Source organism: Lytechinus variegatus, chromosome 10, assembly GCF_018143015.1.
Source record: "Lytechinus variegatus isolate NC3 chromosome 10, Lvar_3.0, whole genome shotgun sequence".
NCBI lineage: Eukaryota > Metazoa > Echinodermata > Echinoidea > Temnopleuroida > Toxopneustidae > Lytechinus > Lytechinus variegatus.
This window is the reverse complement of record NC_054749.1, coordinates 12751028-12775827: the sequence shown is the minus strand read 5'-3', so window position 1 is coordinate 12775827 and position 24800 is coordinate 12751028. Positions and strand designations below refer to the sequence as shown.

Sequence of the window (24800 nt, the reverse complement as noted above, 5' to 3'; positions counted from 1 at the left end):
AGGTGTGCGAAGCGCACGGCAAAAATAGGAAAGTTGTATGAATTTCATTCTTCTTTTCTCCTCCCCTATTTGTAGTAATTTGAGTAGGCCTACAAAGGATTTCCATTTTTTTTCAACTTTTCATCTACCAGGGACCACACGGACCACTTTCAAAGTCGTTCTGTGGTAAACCATGCTAAATCATTCAGCATAGGCGGCGGAAGCGGGGGGGACGTGTCCCCCCTAAATTTGAGGTGGGGGGACCCTAATTTTTTTTTTGATAACCTTTTTTTTTTTTTGCTTGTCAATTTTTTTCCCAACGACCCCCATAAAGTCACGTGGACCCCCTTGAAATGTGTGTTGTCCCCCCCTAAAATTTATGTTGATGACTTTTTTTTTTTTTTTTTTTACTTGTCTAAAATTTTTTGGGGCGCTTGTCCAATTTTTTACCTGTGTCCATCCCAAAATTTTTGGGCTTCCGCCGCCAGTGTCATTCAGCATAGAACTAATTGAAAATTAATCATATTTATATTATTTCCCCTTTACCATTTATCTCTTTTTCAAGTAGGCCTATAAATTAATCGTTATTTAAAATTTTACTTGTATTTGCCTCCCTCTTGTGTTAAGTCTTTTACAACATTCCAGTGTCTGCAGCTGTTCAAGAATGATCCGGTAATCCTTCGCCTACGCGGAGTTCGCCGAATTTTCCATAAAATTCAGGGTTAAGTTCGAGATGAGGAGAAAAACGTGATAGAAGACCAGTCTTATACTCATCCGTCATCACTTTATAATACCAGACATCAAGAGAAGATCCGCATTTCTTCAAAATGGTAAGTTAAAATGCTTGCGGTAGGCACAGAATCAATGCACTGCCGGGGTGGCCTAGGCAACATTGGACGCTATTTTTGACCCGCTGCGATATGCACGTATTTTTGGTATTGTCATCAATCAACACAATGAGCTCCGTTGGAGGTGGGGGAGCTCAAGATCGTGGACCCAGCCAGGATGTCGTCAGCAGTGACGACTTGCTGGGATATTAACCGTCCCCAAATTTTCATGTGATAATTTGAAATAAAATGATAGTTAACACCTCCCTGGAATCCTTACAGGTAGATACTGGTGAATTACCACTTGATCTAGCTATGCCTATGCCTATGTGCGAATACGGGGCATCGCGAGCGCTGGTTTTGGTGGCACGGTTTTCGCGCGGGTTTTGCTGCGAGTGGCATCGCCTCTGTCTGGGCGGCTCATTGAAAATGGGGTTTAATGCGCATGCGCACATAGTAGGTGCAATCTCGTGCCTTTTAACAGACAGCTGAAGATGTGCTTTTTCTGTACATATAAGTTTCAATGTGGATACTCGCCTGTAAAGTGTGGATATCGGAGCTTGAAAGTTCATCAAATTTTTGGACGCGTAAATGTTCGAAATTTTTTTATGGTAAGTAAAACAAGAATCTGATTAGGTATACAATTTGACTGGAAATATATTTGAATTATCAAAAAATCCAAACTTACGCGATTCTGACGTTGCGCAGTCCAGATATAAGAGATGCCAGCTACCCTTGTCACAGCCGGTCTCTCGGCAGTCGAGCTGCCCGATGCGCCTGCGGTTGGCAGGGCGATGCTACCCTTGTCACAGCCGGTCTCTCGGCAGTCGAGCTGCCCGATGCGCCTGCGGTTGGCAGGGTGATGGGAGCGGTCGATAGTGAGTCGTTCATGCTGGATTGAACTAGATCGTAAATTGCTTACTTGATGGTTATGTTGTGCCTTTTTGGGGAAATCTCTGTCATTATACCGTAGATAATTATTCTGATATTGATTTTAATACATACATTTATCACAGAAAGATTTTATCATCCCAAGGTTATGTGACTCAAGTCAAGAGTCTAGGTGTTTGATTATCGTTTCATTTGGAAACTGGATTTGCTTTTGACAGTGGAATATCAATGTTGACTTTTCTAAAATTAAATTCATGGGTGGAAATCCCAGGGGGACACGTCCCCCTACCCAAAATAATAGGGGGACATGTAACAATAATACATTTTTTTTTCTTTCTTTTTTGGTCAAACTTTTTGGGGTTAAAATGACCTTACAACAGTTTGGGGATAAACTTTTTTTTTTTAACTTGTCAGAGTTGCCAGCATCCATAGGTGGCGAAAGCTGGGGGAAGTGTACCCCCCCGCCCTTAATTTGAGGTGGGGGACGATCCCCCCCACCTCAATTTTTTTTTTTTTTATAACCTTTTTTTTTTCTTTTCTTTTTTTTTTTTGCTTGTCAAATTTAGTTTTCTGCGTCCCCCTATAATTTTTGGTTGATAACCTTTGGTGTATTTTTTTGATTATCAAAATAATTTGGTGGTCCCCCCTAAAATTGTTGGCTTTCGCCGCCGATGCCAGCGTCCCCCTACATTTGGGGCCAATTTCCGCCCATGATTAAAATGCAAAAAATTTGTTGTTTAATTTTTCACTCTCAGAGGAAATATTTCACTTCCACATGGCTCTATTGTCTATTTTTTTTTCTATGTTATTCATTTTTTTTCTATTTTATTATAATTATTTTTTTTTTTCAAGAAGGGTGCAGGGGGGAGGGTTGTGTTCATAAGTTAAAATGGGGATGGGATTTGTATAAGTTTTTGTGTCACTTTTGTTCTCTTGTTTTGAGTGTTGGAGCTTTGATGCCTGTTTTTGTTGCTGTTCAGAGCTTTATTTATGTGCAGTGATTTCATGCTAAAATATGAACTTATTTTTCATTAAAAAAGGAGTGCTCGAACATGGCCTTTGTTGTAATCATACATATCTAAGAAATGCATATATTAAAGCTTAATTTTTATGTTTCCTTCTTGATACTTGAATTACATGCAATGCTACATCTTTACACCCTCAGACTCTGCTGCTCATCCTTCCTAAAAAAAATTGTAATCGAATGCCCACGGTCTCCAAAATGAAAGCTACATTATCCATCTATAAACAAATTGTTGAAACAATAAAATACATAAAGAATTGGTGAAACAATCAAATACATCAGAAAAGCACACTTGTATTTTTATACCATACAAAGTACATGAACAAAAGGGATGATATTTTTCATTTGTAAAAAAAAGACCCCATACATACATGTACACAATACTAAAGTTGAAAAAGAGCCAATTGTAATTTATATCAGAAAAACAAAGAAATACATTAGAAATTACAAAAACAATACTTTAAACAAATTCATTTAGGAAATTATCTACATGATGCTGTTTTGATGCCAACTAAATTATATACAAATTATCTCTCATTATCACCTTCATTTGGCAAAAAAAAGAGGCGAGTAATTGTAATTTGCATAATTAATTAGAATTAATTAAAAGAAATTATTTTACACATAATAAGAAGAAAAATTACCAAGTGAAATGATTACACATCAATTGAGTTTTCTTTCACCTTTCCATTGATACCTAAATTACTTCAAAGGGCTCAAAAACAAAGAAGTTAGAGCCCGTTGAAGACTTGGGTTCAAAATGGTCACAAAATGGTCACAAAAATCGGTTATGCACTCCATTGACTTTACATTAAGACAATGACCACAAATTTGGATAAATATGCGCGACTTAAACTGGAATAACTTTATAATTTCTTGATGAAAATTTGAGTTCTTGGTATCATTTGAAAGGTCTTTTTAAGGGCTTTCAAATGATACCAAATTCATTGAGATTTGGGGATTTTCATTTTTTTTGTCACATACCTACTTGATCTGAGAAGATATATGCTTAGGCCTTAGCAAGGTATACAAAGCAAAAATAAGACAAAACGCCAAACATCCACTCCAATCATCATTGAAGAACTGTTGGCAATTTGAATACGAAAAAAATAAGAAAGCACGAAAACCTTTTGGATTAAGAGTTTTGGAAGATGAGATACTCTACACAACTGAATCTTTTCAGTCTTATACTCCCATGCCTCCTTGGCATCTCTCTCCACCAGAAGTGTCATTGAAGCTGCATGAGCTTGTGTCCAAAAGTGACAACATTTTTTATCAATACAACACAACTGTGGAGTATATTAATACAACTTGGAAAGAGAATCTCCATATTTACACTGATGGTTCTAGAGACCCGGCGCACGGCAATGCCTCTGCTTGTTTTTACGTGCCTGCTATGCGGGTAATCGAAAGTAAAAGAATGCATCGTATAGATCGGAATTGGTCGCCATAGTCTTGGCACTGCAGTGGTGGGAAAATTTGAACGTTTATAATAAAGTGGTAATTTTTACCGATTCTTTGAGTGCTATTGAAGCGGTGAAGGAAAACAATGAGGATAATTTCGTTAGAGAAATCATAATTACCGCTACTTGTCTAAAATATAAAGGTATATTAATTTGCATTGAGTGGATTCCATCTCACTGTGGAGTTAGTGGAAACGAAACGGCTGACTTCTATGCAAAGGCAGCCCTAAAACAAGAAATAGAGATTAATAATGGTTTGAATATCCAAGAAACAAAAAAGATTGTAAGAGTTCTTGCAAGAAAGGAATGGCAGAAGAGATGGGACAAGTCAACTTCAGAATTAAAAAAATACCAGAAAGCTGTCTCCGAAAAAACTCCCTTTGATTATCTCTGCACAGATAAAAGAGGTGAAAAAATGATCCACAGATTACGTTTGGGAGGTTTGGGTTTAAATGACTTCCTTTTTAAGAAGGGAAGACACACGACTGGATTGTGTGAATTTTGTAATGAAAGAGAAACGATATACCATTTCTTATATGTTTGCCCTAAATTTATTATTCAACGAGCCCTATTACTTGCTGAATTAAATGTTAACAATATCCCTGATGCGGAACGTAAAGTGGAGAATCTCACACTTAAGACACAAAGTGCTCTAATCAGATATTTCAAAAGGACTCATAGATTTCAAATTGGCTGCCCGGATGGCAACCATCTTAACAGGGTGTAGTCAAGAGTAAAGAGTTCTAAACTTTAGCAAATTATTACTTTCGTGATCAGAATACCTTGCTGAGCAAAGTTTTTATAATTATTCATATTTTTCGGGGGTAATTCTTTATGATGTTTTCACCGAATTAATCTATGTGTGCACCTTTGTCACTTTCACTTTATCACATGGCCCTTAAATGTCAGTATTTACTCTACTATAAATGTTTTCGTTTAAAAAAAAATAATGTTGATATGGTTCCGATCGATTTGACATAAATTTGCACCTGCGGAATTTAAATCAAGTTCCACGAGGTATTGGATAGAGCGCCCCCTGCTCACGTTTGAGAGACATAGGGAATACAATTTTTTTGTACTCCTGAGACGCCCTCGAAATGCACCTCGAGCGGGCTTGTCAGGATAACGTACTAATACAGGGCAGGAGAGGTGGTCTTGCACAATTTCCTGGGAACTTTTCTTTCCTTTCTTTCTTTACTTTTCAAACTGACATAATTTGGACAAAGAAATTATCATATTTTTGAAAAAAAGAAAAGCATATTTATAAGGCAACAATAGTCAAAACTGACTAGTTTGCCTATTCAAAATAACAACAACAACAACAACTTACTTACTTTGAAATAAAATGATAGTTTACACTTGCATGACTTACTGGGCGTTGTGGCGTGCGCCTGTAATCCAAGCTGTGGGGAAGTTACAAATTGATGCAGAGGGTCGAAGTTTGAGCCCTAGTCAAGTTTTTCGGATGGTGACGTTAAAGGTCGGTCCCAGACGTAAATAATCATTTCTGATTGATACACGTCTGACAAAACACACACACACTTACACTTTTGGATACTCATGGATAAAGTTAGACTTAATTAATAATATTACTTCATCATCATCCGTTAAAATACGGTACAGTCCACCATAGGCGGCGGAAGTGGGGGGGCGTGTCCCCCCCCTAAATTTGAGAAGGGGGACGGTCCCCCCTAAATTTGTAGTTGATTACCTTTTTTTTTTTTTTTTTTGCTTGTCAATTTATTTTCCTACGCGTCCCCCCTAAAATTTGTAGGTTGAGAACCTTTTTTTTTTTTTTTTGCTTGTCCCCTCCTAAAATTTTTGGCTTCCGCCGCCAATGCAGTCCACCAGGTTGGTTTTCTTAAGACATCCCCTCCATTAGGTTAAAAAAATATGTCTCCAAAAGGCAAAACCCCCTTCTTTCGTTATCTTTTTCTTCTTTTTTTATCTTCTTACTTCCGGTTGGAACTTGGATACGATCCTCTCGCTGCAGAATGAGGCATCTCCAGTGTGTCGCCTTACTGAGCTAGCAGGAATTGTTGAAAGCCATGGGTTTCGTAGCGATTATCAACCGATATTATATTTAGGACTATTAGATTAACGTTAGGCATTGATGGGTAACCTATTAATTTGTGAATGTAGACCTAGGCGTACATTGTAGGTCTAATTTATTTTCCATAAAAAGTTGAAATTAAATAAAATCATATTTGATGCTCATAATATTACGACTCACGTTTAAGTAAATGACTTTGTAAATGAATAAATAAATGTCTATCTGTACTAAGTCTATTATTAGACTATTATCAACTGTATTTATTGCAGAGCCAGAGGTAAATTTTTTTGATGGTTGCATGTCATAAATGATAGGGCATATGCAAATTTTAAATTCTTCCCATTTTGATTTTTATACTAAATTTGTTTTCACAAAACTGAAAAGTAAGTAAATTTGATGGAAATCCTGATATGACCTGTTTTTTTTTTATTTTTTGACTAGATTATATTATAGGAAATTTTACAAAGAGTTATTAGATGTGTTGTGTTATTGAAGTTTAGAAATTACTTTTTTCAGAAGCGAAACTTCATTTTTCAGGCTTTAACGATGTTTTCAGTTGATTAGTTGATTAAGAAAGAAATAGAAATGATTTACATCTGGCGCATCATTCATAAAGAGATGAAACTGGAATAAGAGTATTGAATGTCTCACATCTACCACAACCAAAGATAGGCTTAAAAATAATCTATTATGTATTGTCTTTACACCTGTAGATGCTCTCAAGGCAAAAGCCGGCCACGGGGCCAGGCTCTTCCACACCGGCACAGGAGAGTAAGAAGAAGAAACAGATGCCAAAACTGAAAGAATTCCTGGATCTCAGAGACTACACGGGGGCCTGTACATTACTAGAGGTAAGTACAGTAGACATCTCTCTTCTGGCTCATAATTGCAATTTTATCATCCAACACGAAGATATATAAGTCAATTCCACATTTCGTTTCTTATGTGCACTGTGAATAATAAAGTTGGAATCGTGCTTAAAAGACAAAATAAAGTTCAGTCCTAAAGTTATGCGTGAGTGTTCATAGTGAAAACCCTGCTAACTACTGTATGTACAGTGTATGATGAATAAATACTACCAAATTATCATGCAGGTATGATCAAACTAGGACTTTTCTGAATTTCTTTAGATGATCTATCTTGGTGATTTATTTTCCTTTGGAGCAGCACAGCAAGCATAAGCATGCAATATACAAAACCGTAGGTCTGGACAGTACAGTTTGAGCTTCCTATAGGTTGGCACAGAGTTAGACCATGGCCCTTATTTGTTACTAGACTTAATCAGAGTATCACTCATTGTGCTACCGTGTCTTTATGCAGTTCACCAGGCATAGCGGTAAGGGTTCCGACGAGACGGACATGTGGCTGGCCTTCTGTCTCTTTCACCTCGGTGATTACAAGCAAGCTATGGAGGAGTACGAGAAGTTGAGCAAGAAGGAATCCTGTAACCCGGAAGTGTGGGTCAACCTCGCCTGCTGTTACTTCTTCCTTGGGATGTACCCCCAGGCTGACGAAGCCTGCAATAAAGGTAATCTGCCATTGATACAAAAACCAAAACTGGGGGGGGAGGGTGTGTTGTTTGCATTGGAGGTGAAATGGATATGGCCATAGGAAAAAAGCAAAGTTGGCTCAGTCGGTAAAGCGTCTGCCTGTCGAACCAAAGATCGTGGGTTCAAGTCCACCCCGGGCGGATGAGTGAAGCTAGCGTGTTTTGTGTAAACGTCTCTCCCCTGTTCCATTGATGCAGGCTATCTAACAGTGGAAAACACTCCGCCCCTCGGATAGGACGTTAAATGGAGGCCCCATGTCGAAGAGAGTCACCACCTTTGCATGTTAAGAACCCACTGCAATATTCGTATAAGAGTAGGGGGAAACCCCAGTGTAGTGGTCCACCTGCACTCCCCCAATCAAATATATCGGGAGGAGAGACCTGCGGGTCACAGTGATTCAGTTCGTTTTTCGCCTCACAGGCAGAGGTGACGCCAAACAAATAATATCTATTTGTGCAGATTTAAAAAATAAAATTTTGATTTTGTTTTGAGCTTGTTTAAAATGCAAATTAAAAGTGGTTTTGCTCTAGGAAAACATGATTTTGAGAGCCACTAGAAAAACATTTATGAATATTTTTTTCATATGAAACCATGCATTAACATGAAATCTTAGTCAAACCTGTTTGTAAAGTGTGTGTTCATAGAGTTACAGGTAAATAAAGTATTTTAAAAAATGGAACTTGCATCTTGGAAACTGATAAGAGAAACATATCATAGTTTTATCCATAAAGAAATTGGGGTTGTTCATTTATCCTAACTTGATATGTTTTATTTTCATTAAAATTCACAACAAATTAATCGATCTGGAATTGATCAGGAAACTATATCACAGAAGCTTGTAGTGAAACAGAGTTACATTTAAAAGAATTATGTATGCTGTGTTGGCCACAAGATGGCGGCAAAACAAATGTATCTAAACAAAACTTGCAGTATCTATGAATACAAGTTGGGAATACCTCAAATGATTTGTTATTATTATTTGTTTTATATTATTAGAAAGATCAATTGCAAGTTGCAGCTTCAGATAATCAGATTTCATTTCATTCCTATTAATTGTAGTTTTCTCTGTTTATCTGGTCATATATAGGACCCAAGAGTGGACTACAGAACAGGCTTCTATTTCATCTATCACAAAAGGTAAGACAATGGCATTGTTATAGGGAGGGGCCAGGGGGTGACCCCCCCCAAAAAAAAAATGAAGTGATGCAATAAAAAGAAAAGAGAAGAAAGGGGGTGAGGAAAGAGGTGGAATGTACATGTATATGAGAGGTTCGAGATAAATAACTCTATGCCCTACCCCCTCCTCCTGGATCCGCCAGTGATTATTATTGTTAGAAGCTGTGCAACCTAAGATGACAGGACCAGTCAATGTGGTATTTATGCACTTTTGTTTCTATGAGCAGACATACCATTAACCTACTTTGGGGTAACGTTTGGGTTTTTTTTTTTTTTAGTTTAATGATGAGAATCGGCTGATGAACTACCATCAATCCTTACAAGACATCATTGAGGATCAGCTTAGTCTTGCCTCCATTCACTATCTCAGAAGTCACTACCAAGAAGCCATCGACATCTACAAACGCATTCTCCTTGATAATCGGTAAGAGACTGGCCTGAATTTGAAGGATAAATTGTTATTATAAAGTCTTTGTATATGCTCACAATTCTTTTTTTTTCAATTTGTATGTATGGAATTTCATTGTGTTTTTATTTTTTTCCTGGATTGATGTCTATTACTATTTGTATAAAACTTTATATCATTGTTCATACAGTATAAAATATTAGTTAAATTTATACAATACTGTAAGTGTAACTAACATGCACACCCCCCCCCCCCCCCACCACATGCCACACAAAAAAAAGATCTTGTTGCTGCCTTATTTTGAAAGGAATGTTCTGAATATAGAATATGAGATGGGAACAGGGACAATTTATGATTTCATTTGATGCAGTAAAGGGTGAAATCAGGGGGGGAGAATCTTCTTTCTTCCCTTATCAGTAGACTAGAGTATTGTATCTACCCCAACAACAACAAAAGTCTTGCTGCCACCTATCAAGAGATTTTATCAACATTATTATATGATAAGATATGAAGATAATCTAATGTGAACTGCTCTAATAATCGGTACTTTGATAGCGAGCATTAAAGGGGAAGTTCACCCTGACAAAAAGTTTATTGTAAAAATAGCAGAAAAAATAATAAAAAATATTGCCGAAGGTTTGAGAAAAATTCATCAAATAATTAAAAAGTTATTAGAATTTCAATTATTTGATTTGTGACGTCATATGCGAGCAGCATTCCTACATAGCGAATGGTAAAAAATCAATGAAATTTCATTTTCTCAGAAAATTGAAAATGGTTTTCACTGTACCTTTTTTATATCAATAGACCAATCATTTCACACCCGATCATGAATAGAAAACAAAATTAAGTCGTCAGGAACCATACAAAATTTGAAATTCATGCATTTTATATTACATAACACATGGGGCAGCTGCTCGTTTATGACGTCACAAATCAAAAACTTTGAACTCTAATAACTTTCTTACTCTTTAACGGATTTTCCTCAAACCTTCACCAATATTTTTTACTATTTTTTCTGCTATTTTTACAACAAAGTTTTCTTCAGGGTGAACTTCCCCATTAACAGAGAGACAAAACACCGAAAGGAGGTCTTCACAAGCCAAAGCCGTTTGTGTATATACATTCATATTAGTATGTACAACAATTTTGTATCTTGCTTATTTTGCTGAGAATACTTGGCATCAAGTTTATAATTCATTTTGTTATTTTTGTTTATTTTGCAGGGAATACTTGGCCTTGAATGTCTATGTTGCGCTGTGTTACTACAAGCTGGATTACTACGACGTTTCCCAGGAGGTCTTGGCCGTTTATCTCCAGAACTACTCCGATAGCGCCATCGCCCTGAATCTCAAAGCCTGCAATCACTTCAGACTCTACAACGGCAAGGCTGCTGAGGTATGAGATCACCCAATTATTTTTTTTATACATCATTTGTAATGTTCTCTTAAGTTGTAGTTTTTTTTAAAAAGAAATTGGAAAGTGTTCTAATTTAATCTAATCCACAAGTAGCTGCTTGAGAACAATAAAAACATCAAAAACTAAACAATTTGATCATTTTTTATGTCTTACAGGTAATTTTATTGGTATGGTTTTCCATACTGATGGTTATGTTTCCTTGAATTTATAGTTTTAGTTGCTTTTGTAGGGCTTGATTAAATGCATTCCTAGCAAATTTGGTAAAGAGAAAATGGAATCATAAACAATAATACTTACATACTTAGAAGGGTAAAAGTTTTACACAACATTTCGTAGATGGGAACAATATTTGCCCTAATGAAGGAATACATGTGTATCTGATATTCCATGAAATAAACTCATCCAATATAGTTATTTTTAACTGGAACCCCCCCCAAAAAAAGAGGTATAAATAAAATGAAATAAATTAATAAATTGTGTTGCTTATTACACTCAATTAAAAGGCCCCCACCTCATGAAGTCATTTTGATCATGGAAATTTGATTTCTGTCTAGCTCTAACCTGTTTATAATGTCATGCAATATTGCACATTGCACTGCATTGCTTTTTGCATGCATTGCTTATATCGCGCCGTTGCTCCATCGTGGAAAGCATTCGATAAGGAACAATATTTTAATGCAATTTCTTACATGAGCCAATTGGATATTCATCATACTTCAGTGTTTTGTGCAACCTGCTCTCATATTGCACATATAAATCATGCTGACCAAGATGCTTTGCCCAATTGATCGTGGGCCTGGCAGCCACTGTGCAGCGCCAGATCGACAAGGCTCTATCCCTTTAATCGTTGAACGCCAAACAGGGTAGCAGCAACTCCCATCTTTTAACGTCTTTTGGTCTGACGCGGCCGGGGTTTGAACCGTCGACCTCCCGGTTGTGAGACGGACGCTCTACCAACTGAGCCAACACACTGGTATATAGATAATGACTTATTTTTATTTATCTTTCTTTACAGGCTGAGCTGAAGAACCTACAAGATCTGGCCTCGCCTTCTTTCACATTTGCTCAGGATCTCATCAAACACAACCTTGTCGTCTTCAGAGCTGGAGAGGGAGCCCTTCAAGTTCTTCCTCCCCTCATTGATGTCATTCCAGAGGCGAGGCTCAACTTGGTCATCTATTATCTCAAGCAAGGTGTGACATTTTCCCATTTGAGGTGTTTTTTGCTATTTTTACCAAACTCAGAGTTTTTTTTTACTGGTTATAGATCTTAAATTGTTAGCAGTATAATAAGCTGACTAATGATAATAATATTAATGTTATGATGATAATTAAAATCGTTTATGGGGTTTGTCTTTTTAGGGTTTCGTTTATTTTGAAACTAATTGATTCATTGTTTAGATTTTAATGTATATTGTTTGTGTTTGTTAGTCTTTTTCAGTTCTTTTGGGTTCCATATTTATATAAATATGTGTATAAATGAACATTTACTTTTGTGCTATTATGTAAATATTGCTGCTTCAATTATCTTAATTATAGCAAATTGTATTTTATGACACGGCCATTGTTGAAAGCAGTTTTGAAACTGACAATGCCACCCTGTATGAATAAAACTACATATTAATAAATCAATAAATAATGACATGAGACTATTATGGAATTGAAACAAAATATTTGTTAGTATTCCATAACTGATCTGAAGGATGAAAAATACTGGTACAACATACAAATAAAACATAGGATAATTGAATTAAAGATATGAATCAAACATGTCACAATGACATATCAATATTTAACAATTACTCTTGAAATAAATATTGAACCAGCTATGGAATTAATTAGAATGACTGAGAAGTATTTTATTTTAAATGTGTGTCAGTTGTAACAATGGAAATAAACTTTTGTATATTATAACTTTAGTGAAAAATGCATACAAATAAAAATTGGATTATAATAATGATGATGACTAGATTCATGTAGTGCTTATTTCGAAGATATGAGACACTATTTGAGCAATGAAACTTAGTTGAGAAAAACATCTGACTTGCCATGTATTCATGAACAGCTTTATGAAATACCCTCGATTTTTTTTATAAATGTATGTAAATTCAGATCATGATTGTTTGTTTTTATGCAGATGATGTTAATGAAGCATATAACCTGATCAAGAATCTTGACCCGACCACCCCTCAAGAATACATCCTCAAAGGCGTCGTCAATGCAGCTCTGGGACAAGAGCAAGGATCGGTAAGATACTTCTAACTTTATGTTGTGGTCTTTATTTGAAGTACATGTAGCCTCGTCCTTAAGGCCAGTTCTACTTTTGGTTTATCATATCATCAATGGATCCGCACCCGATTACAACAAGTCTCTTGTACACCACTATCAACCTGCACGCACACTGTGATCATCCCAATCTAGTCTCTTGCATATCCCACTATTTAAAAAAATCCTGGGACCACCGAGCCTTTGCTCATGCTGGACCAGCCCTGTGGAATTCACTACCACAGGAGCTGAAGAACTCAAACTCTGCAACATCCTTTAAGGGCAACCTAAAATTGCATTTGTTCACCAGCAGGTACTGGATTTGAAGATGGACAGGTTTCCTCATTTATAATTTACCCTTTCTTGTACTTCTCTTAGTTCTCTTTACTTCTGTTTTGCTCTCTTATAAGCGCCTTGAGCATTTACCGTAATCAAAATGGAAAAGACACTATATAAATCATGTGTATTATTATTATGATAACATTTTCAAGGAATTAATTTAAAAATCATTGATTCAACTGGCAATTCAATCATAATTGCATTCATCAAATTCTAACAGGAATGGCAGAGTATCATAAGTGAAATAGTCAGTTATTTAAGATATTTGTGATATCTCTGAAATGTATAATTACATCAGCTCTTTACATTATAGACTTTGCATACCGGTACATGTATATCTGTCAGTCTTCTATTTTGTGTAATCTTCATACCCCAGGATAGAAATGCAATACGACACTGTAGGTGAGGTCCGTTAGGGGATTAAATTGACAAGCAATCACAGAGTCTTGTATTTCAGTTTACATGAATTGGCACTCCTTGAGAGTACATTACACATGAATATACAACAGAAAAATTTGACCTGTACTAGGATAGCCATTATGTTCTATCAAGTTGAGAAACTTCATAGGGTGGACCAATAGAGTGATTGAACTGTCATGTGATTGTTGGTTTGTATTTTGTTGACAGCGAGAACACCTGAAGATAGCTCAGCAGTACTTTCAGCTGGTGGGTGGATCGGCTAGTGAATGTGGTAAGTTTGATCAGCATGCTGGGAAAGGACATTTTCAGGGGAGAAAAAACAGATTTTTATTTGTACGTTCCACCATAATTGTTCTTTATTCTTACTTCAACTGCTCAAAATCATAACAACTTGAAAGCATTACAGCCTTTTATGAACTAAAAATTGAGACAAACCATATAGGAGAGCAGATAAGATGAAATAATGTTGTTCAAAGTTGTTCAAAGTTGTTCAAAGCAAGCGAAATAATGTAGTAATGTCTTTCTAATGGTAAAGCCCTCATTACCAGGTCCCACAGATAGGACCTAGATTCACAAGCATGTGGATGCTTTTTCATCTTTTAAAACGCCCAACATTACATGTGTACTATTTGTATGGAATTGCTTCTTATTTCTTTTGCTTATCTTTTCATATTAAGTCATTATATTTATGAAGAACATATTTTTCTATTCATCTGTAGCTTTCATTCCTGTCAGCCCGACAGTGATGTGATTATTCTTGATAATATTTTTTTCATTTGAAAAATTATGATCTTCTTCATTTTTTGATCAGACACAATTCCCGGTCGACAGTGCATGGCATCCTGTTTCTTCATCCTCAAGCAATTTGACGATGTCCTCATATATCTCAATTCAATAAAGGTAAGGTAATTGAACTATTCTGTAGATCGTATTGAAATATGTTTATTGGAAAGATGAAAAGGTATTGTGAGCTATGGCTGTTGATGAGGAAAAGGTGTCCACTGCGCAGTATTTCTCCGCAAAATGCCTTCACAGTCATCAGGGATGCCAGTTTTCAGGCAAAAGCCTGAATTCAGGCTCTGGCAATTTATTTTCAGGCCATAGTTTTAGCATTTTTGTGTACAAAATATTGTATTCTAGCTGATTTTCAGGCCCTCTGATCAATTCCAACTAGCATCCCTAAGTCACAAATACAAATATGTCTAATATTGTTCTGTCTATGATATGGTAGGAGGTTCCAAAGCTACGCACCTCTGCAATTTCAACGGCTAAATGTGCACTCTGTGTGAAAAATGATGACTGCAGTGTGAAGACCGATCCCTTTCCAATTTTTCTACAGTGGCTGCAATAACTCACTAAATGCAGAGAAAACCCACAACTGTTTAGAATTTTGTGGTTATATTATCTTTGATTTTGTATTTTTCCTATCATAATATGAACATATTTTAGAAATTGAGGCACAAGAAATGTTATTTCTCTGCATGATAAATCAAGTGCGTAGCTTGAGGACCCCTTCTATATCGGGCGGCAAAATGAAGAGGTGTTTGGAAAACACAAGGGGCGTTTGGTATTAGTGAGTTTTCTGATATTTTCTTTTTGGTTAATGATCTTTAGAACGTTTACCACAAATTAGACCTAACACTCCAATTAAAATGCAAAAGTTTTAACGTTTGTAAACAATTCATCCGAACCGTCGTATCAGTCAGTTGTGGTCAAAGAATTGATTTTGAGATTTTTGCAGAAAATGAAAGTACAAGTCCTATTATATTCATAACTAAATTTCTAAGCAGCTATTTATTTCAATTTCTGAGATATTTGTGGACTTTCACGGCGATGCAATGCAAATTGTCGATAAAATGCGCAAATCCTATAGGAAACGTGTACTGTAGCAAAGCAAACAACAGCTGCACACACTTGATATGCAAATGTGCGGTCAGCCGAACCCTCATCATAAATGTTTGATTGAAGTGGACCTGAACTGTACTGTTATAACGCAAACATATGTAGAGAGTTACATCATTCCCCTTCCATGTTTGGTTACAGAGCTACTTCTACAACGATGACAACTTCAACTTTAACTATGCCCAGGCCAAGGCCATGGCTGGCAATTACAAGGAAGCGGAAGAGGTAGGTAGTGCTAGTTTGAATTATGATAGCAATTTAAAAGTCAAGTCCACCTTATTGAATCAATAGAGAAAAATCAGACAAGCACAATGCTGAAAATTTCATCAAAATCATATGTAAAATAAGAAAGTTATGACATTTCAAAGTTTCGCTTATTTTTAACAAAATAGTTATATGAACGAGCCAGCTACATCCAAATGAGAGAGTTGATGATGTCACTCACTCACTATTTCTTTTGTTTTTTATTGTCTCACCTGCGAAGCAGAGTGAGACTATAGGCCCCGCTTTTCCGACGGCGGCAGCGACGGCGGCGGCGTAACTTCAAAACTTAACCTCAGGTTAAGATTTTGAAATGACGTCATAACTTAGAAAGTATATGGACCTAGTTAATAAAACTTGGCCATAAGGTTAATCAAGTATTACTGAACATCCTATTAGAGTTTCATGTCACATGACCAAGGTCAAAGGTCATTTAGGGTCAATGAACTTGGACCATGTTGGAGGAATAAACATCGAAATCTTAACCTGAGGTTAAGTTTTTGAAATGTCATCATAACTTAGAAAATATATGGACCTAGTTCATGAAAATTGGACATAAGGTTAATCAAGTATCACTGAACATCCTGCATGAGTTTCACGTCACATGACCAAGGTCAAAGGTCATTTAGGGTCAATGAACTTTGGCCGAATTGGGGATATCTGTTGAATTCCCATCATAACTTTGAAAGTTTATGGATCTGATTCATGAAACTTGGACATAATAGTAATCAAGCATCACTGAACATTTTTCTGCAAGTTTCAGGTCTCGTGATTAAGGTCAAAGGTCATTTAGGGTCAATGAACTTTGGCCGAATCGGGGGTATGTGTTGAATTACCATCATAACTTTGAAAGTTTATTGGTCTAGTTCATTAAACTTGGACATTAGAGTAATCAAGTATCACTGAACATCCTGTGCGCGTTTCAGGTCACATGACCAAGGTCAAAGGTCAATGAACTTTGGCCGAATTGGGTGTATATGTTGAATTACCATCATAACTTTGAAAGTTTATGGATCTGATTCATGAAACTTGTACATAAGAGTAATCAAGTATCACTGAACATCCTGTTCGAGTTTCAGGTCACATGATCAAGGTCAAAGGTCATGTAAGGTCAATGAACTTTGGCCATGTTGGGGTTTTTTGTTGAATAACCATCATATCTCTGTAAGTTTATTGGTCTAGTTCATAAAAAGTGGACATAAGAGTAACCATGTATCACTGAACATCTTGTGCGAGTTAGAGTAGTATTCAAAGTCAGCACTGCTGCTATATTGAACCGCGTGATGCAGGTGAGACGGCCAGAGGCATTCCACTTGTTGTTTGAATTATACAATATTTCAATTTTTACGAATTTGACGATTAGGACCTCCTTGCCTGAAGCACAAAAAGTTAAAATAATGGAATTCCATGTGTTCAGGGAGGAATGAAACTTCATTTCACATGACAATGACAAGAAAATACAAATAATTCATATTTCATACAATAAAGTACAAAAGAATTAGTGAGTGAATGATGTCATCGACTCTCTCATTTGGATGTAACTGGCTCGTTCATATAACTATTTTGTTAAAAATAATCGAAATCGAAATGTCATAACTTTCTTATTTCACATCCAGTAATTTTTAGTATTATGCTTGTTGATTTTTTCTCTTTTTATTCGCATCAAGTTTTTGTTGGGGTGGACTTGTCCTTTAAGAAACTTGAAGTCATTTACAAGTTAATGTTAGAATTTAAAGGGGAAGTTCACCCTGACGATTAGTTGGTTGTAAAAATAGCAGAAAAAATATTGGTGGAAGTTTGAGGATAATCCATTAAAGATTGATAATAATAATAATAATCGGCATTTATATAGCGCTTTATCAGTCTACCACTGCTCAAAGCGCTTCACAATTATTATCAAGAAAGTTATTTGAATTTCAAGTTTATGATTTGTGACGTCATATACGAGTAGCTGCCCCATATGTTATGCAATATTAATCATTAATTTCTCTTTCAAATTTTGAATGGTCTGTGATGTTTTAAGGTAAAGATGGGCAAGACATTTTTATTCCATGTGTTGGAAACTGTAGCCATGGTAACAGTGTAGGGCCGGGGTATTAATCACCTTCAGTGCTGGTGCTAGTTTCTTTCAGGAGCGGTTGTGAAATAACTTTTCTATTGATATATTGAAGGCACAATCAACATTGTATTCAATTTTCTGAGAAAAATTTCATTGATTCTTTACCAATACCATGCGATATGTAGGGAAGCTGCTTGCATATGATGGCACAAATCAAATAATTGAAATTCTATCAACTTCTCTATTCTTTGATGGATTTTCCTCAAACCTTCTCCAGTATTTTTATCATTTTTTTGGTGCTATTTTTACACCAAAATTTTTGTCAGGGTGAACTTCCCCTCTAAAAATCAGCCAAACATCTCGCGATTCATTTGCCAATTTTTGATCACTTGCCGATCTGCTTCCTGCATCATAAATTATGAATTGCTATGCTGGAGATAAGATCAATCACAAATTTGCCATTGATTCTTTCAATCGATTGCAAATAACTTTCTAGCACCGGCCCCTTGGAATCAAAGCTATATCATGGCAAGTTTCACTGTATTTGTCTAGTCAATACCTCGTGTGATATACATACTGTATTGACATTATCTGACAGCATATCAGAAGGTTAATTGCCAATTCATCCATTACCAACTCGTCCACTCACCACATGGTCTACCTTCATTTATTCTAATGCCATTACGTCCATCAACATTTTATCTAACAACCATTTGGTCCAATAACCATTTGGTCCAATCATCACTTCGTCTAATCACCAGTTCGTCATGAGGTATTGCCATTACGTCCATCAACATTTTATCTAACAACCATTTGGTCCAATAACCATTTGGTCCAATCATCACTTCGTCTAATCACCAGTTCGTCTATTACCATTTCGTCTAATAACCAGTTGGTCTAGAACCCATATTCTTTTCCTTCATTTTGCAGAATTAACACTTTAGTTTAATTAGACCAAATCGTATATGGACTACATGTAAATGGCTATTGGACCAACTGGTTATTAGACAGAATGGCATTTGACTAAATGAAGACCATGTGGTGAGTGGAAGAACTGATGGTAGACCAAATGATAGTAGACAAGTTGGCATTAGACAAATCGGAATTAAATCTATCAGAATATTAGATCACGGATGCAGGGATGTAACTCTTTTCTCCGTTATCTCTTATTTCTAGATCTTCATGCTGATTCAGAATGACAAGCACAAACAGGACTATGTCTACCTCAGCTGGCTGGCTAAGTGCTGTAAGTAGTGAAGTGGTTTCTGATTCCATTATTTGCAACGGTCATGGTGTAGATGTTCCGACTCTTGCCTTGTAATCAGAGGGTTGTGTGTTCAAATCTAATTGTGAACTAGCTTCATTTAACAAGGCACAAATCCATACTTTGCCTCTCTTGATTATAAGTCATGTTAAGTTGATAATGATAATAATAATAACAGGCATTTATATAGCACCATCTATCTAGATATATTGTATTCCAAGGTGCGTTGTAATTATCATTATTACCCCAGCTTTAGCTCGAGCTGCCTTTCAGCGCTCATGCATTCAAGGAATTAATCCTGCCAGGTACAAATTCACTTCACCTGGGTTGAGTGCAGCACAATATGGATAAATTTCTTGCTGAAGGAAATTACGCCATGGCTGGGATTCAAACCCTTGACCCTCTGTTTCAAAGTCAGAAGACTAATCCACAGGGCCACATCACTCCTGATATATGCTTGCCAACAGCATGTGATCTTAGTCATTCTTTTTTTATTAAAAAAAATGCAATCAAATGACAAGTTTTATGGTCCAGTCATTAAAAGTCGTGAAGGCACCAGCTTTCCTTGGGAAATAATAATTATTTGCCTATCCCTGACTTTGTAAAAAGCATCAGAAATACCGAATAGCGACTTCCTTTGAGGGAAAGGGAACTTGGTTTTTGCATCCTTTATATGTGTTTCATGTATGTTTGTAATGCTGGTGGAAAGCATCTTTCCATGAACTTGGACTACTTTGACAGAATCTGGGAATAATGAGATAATGACTTTACCGTAAAGCAATTTCCAGTGGCAATTTATAACATCTGGTTATAATTCTCCATCTACTCTATGTGATTGGCATTCAAATGGTGTCAAATTTCCCATGAAAACTGACGATAATGTGTCTGTATTCCTTACGTATTCCTTTTAGATATAATGAATCGCAAGGCTCGTCTGGCATGGGAGCTCTATTTGAAGATGGAAACATCAGGAGACTCATTCAGTCTTTTACAGCTCATAGCAAATGACTGCTACAAGGTAATGTATCTCTTATAAGTAGGGGAAGGCGGGGTAAGTTGAGCATAGGGGCAAGTTGAGCCACCAGCCCCAGGCCAATAATGAATGAGTCAGACATTGTGGTGGTGTCATGTATTGATGACCCATAGCATAACCACTAACCCCACCACATTGTTTCCAACTTTGAAACAAAAAGTAGTTTTTTAGAGGGGAAAATGTGAATTTCAGCCAAAAAAGTAAAAAAGAGTGTAAAATATATAAGTGCTTTATAAACACACACGTCTTTGAATATAATAAAGACATGATAACAACATTATTAGTCCAGGTATGGATCTTCATTCTTGTCATAGTCTTTTATATGATGGATGCTTAATAAATGTGTGGATAAAAAATTATCGCACTAAGTTCGGACTGGGGTAAGTTGAGCCAAACAGCATGGGGCAAGTTGAGCCATGGTAATTCCTATGGTAATGTATCTTAAAAAACAAACAAACCATAAAAATCGATTGAAATGCAGGCTGAAAGGAGCAAATTTACATGACTGCTCTTTTCCTTTTACAGGATGTTAGTATTTATAGAGAATTAGCAAGTGAAAAGATTTTAAACAAAAAATTGACATGCTGGTTCTCCCCCATACATTTTGTACATAGTTTTTGTGGCTCAACTTACCCCAGAAGGTGGCTCAAACTTACCCCATATATGGGGCAAGTTGAGCCATTTGACATCGTTTTTTTCAAAGGTCACGATGACTTTCAGTGTTGGGGTAGAAATTTATATATAGGTGGAAAATATTTCAGAAGAATGAAATTTCAAAGCAAGGTACTTATTTCGACAAGATTATTAATCATATCAATTCTAACATGCAAAAAGCAAAAACTGTCACAACTTACCCCGCCTTCCCCTACTGTCTTTCTAAGCTGGAACTAGGATAGTAAAATGCTCGAAAACTTGAATAAACTTTACATTTTCATGGGGTTTTTTAAGTCATATTTTAAAATATCAGGTAGATCTTTTCCCCTTACTTTAATTGGGTGCCCTTAGCTGAAACCTTACCATCAATGGCAACTAAACTTTCATTAGTAACTACTGAGGTAAAAATGCTCAATAACCAGTAAAGGGAGACAACAAAAATCAAGATTGCGATTGCAATTGATGACTAAATCAACAATACAGTGTTGTTTTTGGACAGTTTTGTGGGCTTGTCCTTGGCTTCAGGTGTATTGGTCTTGGTTCAGTCCTTGGCCTTGGCCTCAGAGCTCTGAAAACATCACTGGCCTTGGTCTTGGCATGTATGCCCTCCTGATATTTTGTCACCATGTGTATTGCCGCATTACCATTTCTAGCGAGTGTTTCATAAAGCTGTTTGTAAGTTAATAGCGACTTTACGAGCAACAACTAGTGATCCTTTCTTAGGAATTAAATCAACTCCTGCTAAAATCTGGAGTTGATCATTTTCCACAAGAAAGGATCGCCAGTCATTAGTAAAGTCCATTGTGTCTTACAAACAGCATTATGAAACACCCACCGTAACACAAAGGTTAGCGATTAATCGTACGCTTGATTTTCACGATTAATTGTACATTGTAATCAATCATTAAAATAATGTTCGATGATTGCTAAAAGCTTTGTGTTATAGTCCCCTGTACTGGCTATCAATACAAATGTATTATGACCCTATGTTACTGTTAACTAACTATACTAGGCATTTCTTCTTTTGTTCATGACAGATGGGTCAGTTCTACTATGCCTTCAAAGTGTTCGATGTGTTAAAGAGATTTGTTTTTCACAAGTCATTGTAATCAGTCAATCATTATACAAATAATGAATATTTATGAGTGCAATGGACAGAATACTTCATGAGGTGAAAGATGAAATGATCCACTTCACCGAATGAAGTACACAATGCATTCTGTCCATTGCACAAATGAAAAAACATTCATTATTTGGTTTATTTGACACCTAAATGAATGATTTTTTTTCTTATGAAATTCATGAATTTCGATGCAAAACACGCTCATGCAGTGCGAGTTTGGTCTGTTGATTGTTACGTCATTACAACATGCACACTGCTTGTGCATGAGCTGCAGTCTCGGTGCACGAGTGCAACGGACAAAATCATATGGATCCAAAATTGCACGATGAATGGATCCAAAATTGCACGGTTGATGACGTTGTCGCAAAATGGGCTGAATGAACGATATCAAACAACCAATCAAATTACAAGGATCTATGTAGGTGTCATATAATACAAAATTGTGATGATTGCTAAAAGCTTTGTGTTATCCCTGTCTATCAATACAAATTATGACCCTATGTTACTGTAACTAATGGGCATTTCCTCTTTTGTTCATGACAGATGGGTCAGTTCTACTATGCTTTCAAAGCGTTTGATGTCTTGGAGAGATTAGATCCTAACCCTGAGTACTGGGAGGGAAAAAGGGGGGCCTGTGTGGGAGTCTTTCAACAGATCATTGCTGGTCATGAACCAAGGTAAGTGTAATCTCAACAGGGGTGATAGTGGATGGGGTCAGTTCTACTATGCCTTCAAAGCGTTTGATGTCTTGGAGAGATTAGATCCTAATCCAGAGTACTGGGAGGGAAAGAGAGGGACCTGTGTAGGAGTCTTTCAACAGATCATTGCTTGTCATGAACCAAGGTAAGTGTAATCTCAACAGGGGTGATAGTAGATAGGGTCAGTTCTACTATGCCTACAAAGCGTTTGACGTGTTGGAGAGATTAAATCCTAACGTACACGTACAAAAATTGTTCATCAAACGGTATAAAGTACAGCGTGTAAAGGCCACCACACACCTTACGACCGGATTGGTCTGCGACTGAGATAGGGGAGATGAATCAGAAGGTAGTCACTACCATGCGCCTTTTGTTTTTTGCCATAGCAACTGAGAAAATGAAGCTTACTACTGCGTATGCGCGTTGCATATCATCATGTATGCGTCAGTAATCTGCTGTCTGATTGGCTGGAAGCTGAATTAGCTTGCGATCCAGTTGTTAAGATTCAGCATGTCAAATCCTTATGATTTTCCTTGCGATTTGTCTCTGACCGGTCTGCGACTCTCAAGCTGACAAGAGCTGTGACGTCACATCTCCCCTCATTCAGTCGCAAGCCAGTCGCAGACCAGTCGGGTCATAAGGTGTGCAGTGGCCATTACAATAAATAGATATTAGACTAAATGGGGATAGCCTAACTGGAAATTAGACAAATAGTAAATGGGCTAAATTGCAATTAGACCAAAGATGTAGTAAACAAACCGCTTGTTGACGAACTAGGAGTAGACTTGACGGAAAGTAGATTAAGCAGGTGTAGACCACTCTGCAGTTCACCTTTTCTCATTGATTCTATTTGAAAATGAAGGTTTTATGTTAATTCAAATCAAAGTTGTCACTTATTTCAGCACCTTTCATTCAATGCAATTTGAATGTAGTCTTCAGGCACAGACCCTGATTGAAAATTTGATCAACAAGTGGGCCTACATGCAAAGACCAGCACATACAAAACTTGCTATTCCATTACAGGAGCGAGAGAGCCTTCAGTACACAAGGCATGAGTAGGCTGCACATTCAGACCCTTAACTCCAGTGAAGGGTGTGCACAGCAGACTAATTTGAATGTCTATTTTATTTTTATTTGTAATCCCTCCCAGGGAGACATTACGAGACATCCTCCAGATCTTGAGGAACACGGGGAATCCCCAGGTTGAATACATCATCAGAGTGATGAAGAAATGGGCCAAGGATAACAGAGTACCCATCGGTAACTAAGAAACCCCAACACGAGGAATCCCATAGGAGAATAAATCATCAGAGTGATGAAGAAATGGGCCAAGGATAACAGAGTACCCATCGGTAACTAAGAAACCCCACCCAACACAAGGAATCCCCTAGGAGAATACATCATCAGAGTGATGAAGAAATGGGCCAAGGATAACAGAGTCCCCATCGGTAACTAAGAAACCCCACCCAACACGAGGAATCCCCAAGGAGAATATATCATCAGAGTAATGAAGAAATGGGCCAAGGATAACACGAGTCGCCATCGGTAACTAAGAAACCCCACCCAACACAAGGAATCCCCTAGGAGAATACCTCATCAGAGTGATGAAGAAATGGACCAAGGATAACAGAGTCGCCATCGGTAACTAAGAAACCCCACACAACACAAGGAATTCCCTAGGAGAATACATCGTCAGAGTAATGAAGAAATGGGCCAAGGATAACAGAGTACCTATAGGTAACTAAGAAACCCCACCCAAACACGAGGAATTCCCTAGGAGAATACATCATCAGAGTGATGAAGAAATGGGCCAAGGATAACAGAGTACCCATCGGTAACTAAGAAACCCCACCCAACACAAGGAATCCCCTAGGAGAATACATCGTCAGAGTGATGAAGAAATGGGCCAAGGATAACAGAGTACCCATCGGTAACTAAGAAACCCCACCCAACACGAGGAATCCCCTAGGAGAATACATCGTCAGAGTGATGAAG

General features: G+C 37.0%; 1 protein-coding gene across 2 annotated transcripts; it reads left to right on the top strand.

Moving 5' to 3' along the window:
* Positions 1-608: 608 nt before the first annotated feature.
* On the top strand, positions 609-24800 carry LOC121422475 (intraflagellar transport protein 56-like). 2 transcript variants are annotated; one of them, XM_041617545.1, is made up of 16 exons: positions 609-809; positions 6951-7088; positions 7558-7765; positions 8875-8924; positions 9242-9387; positions 10596-10767; positions 11804-11981; positions 12925-13034; positions 14019-14082; positions 14623-14711; positions 15855-15938; positions 19210-19279; positions 20209-20315; positions 22651-22784; positions 23956-24065; positions 24543-24800. In XM_041617545.1, exons 1-16 carry the CDS (start codon positions 807-809, stop codon positions 24548-24550), a joined length of 1671 nt encoding a protein of 556 aa, XP_041473479.1. In that variant the 5' UTR covers positions 609-806; the 3' UTR covers positions 24551-24800. The 2 variants fall into 2 exon arrangements, with proteins under 2 accessions (XP_041473479.1, XP_041473478.1); XM_041617544.1 differs by having other exon boundaries at positions 23956-24800.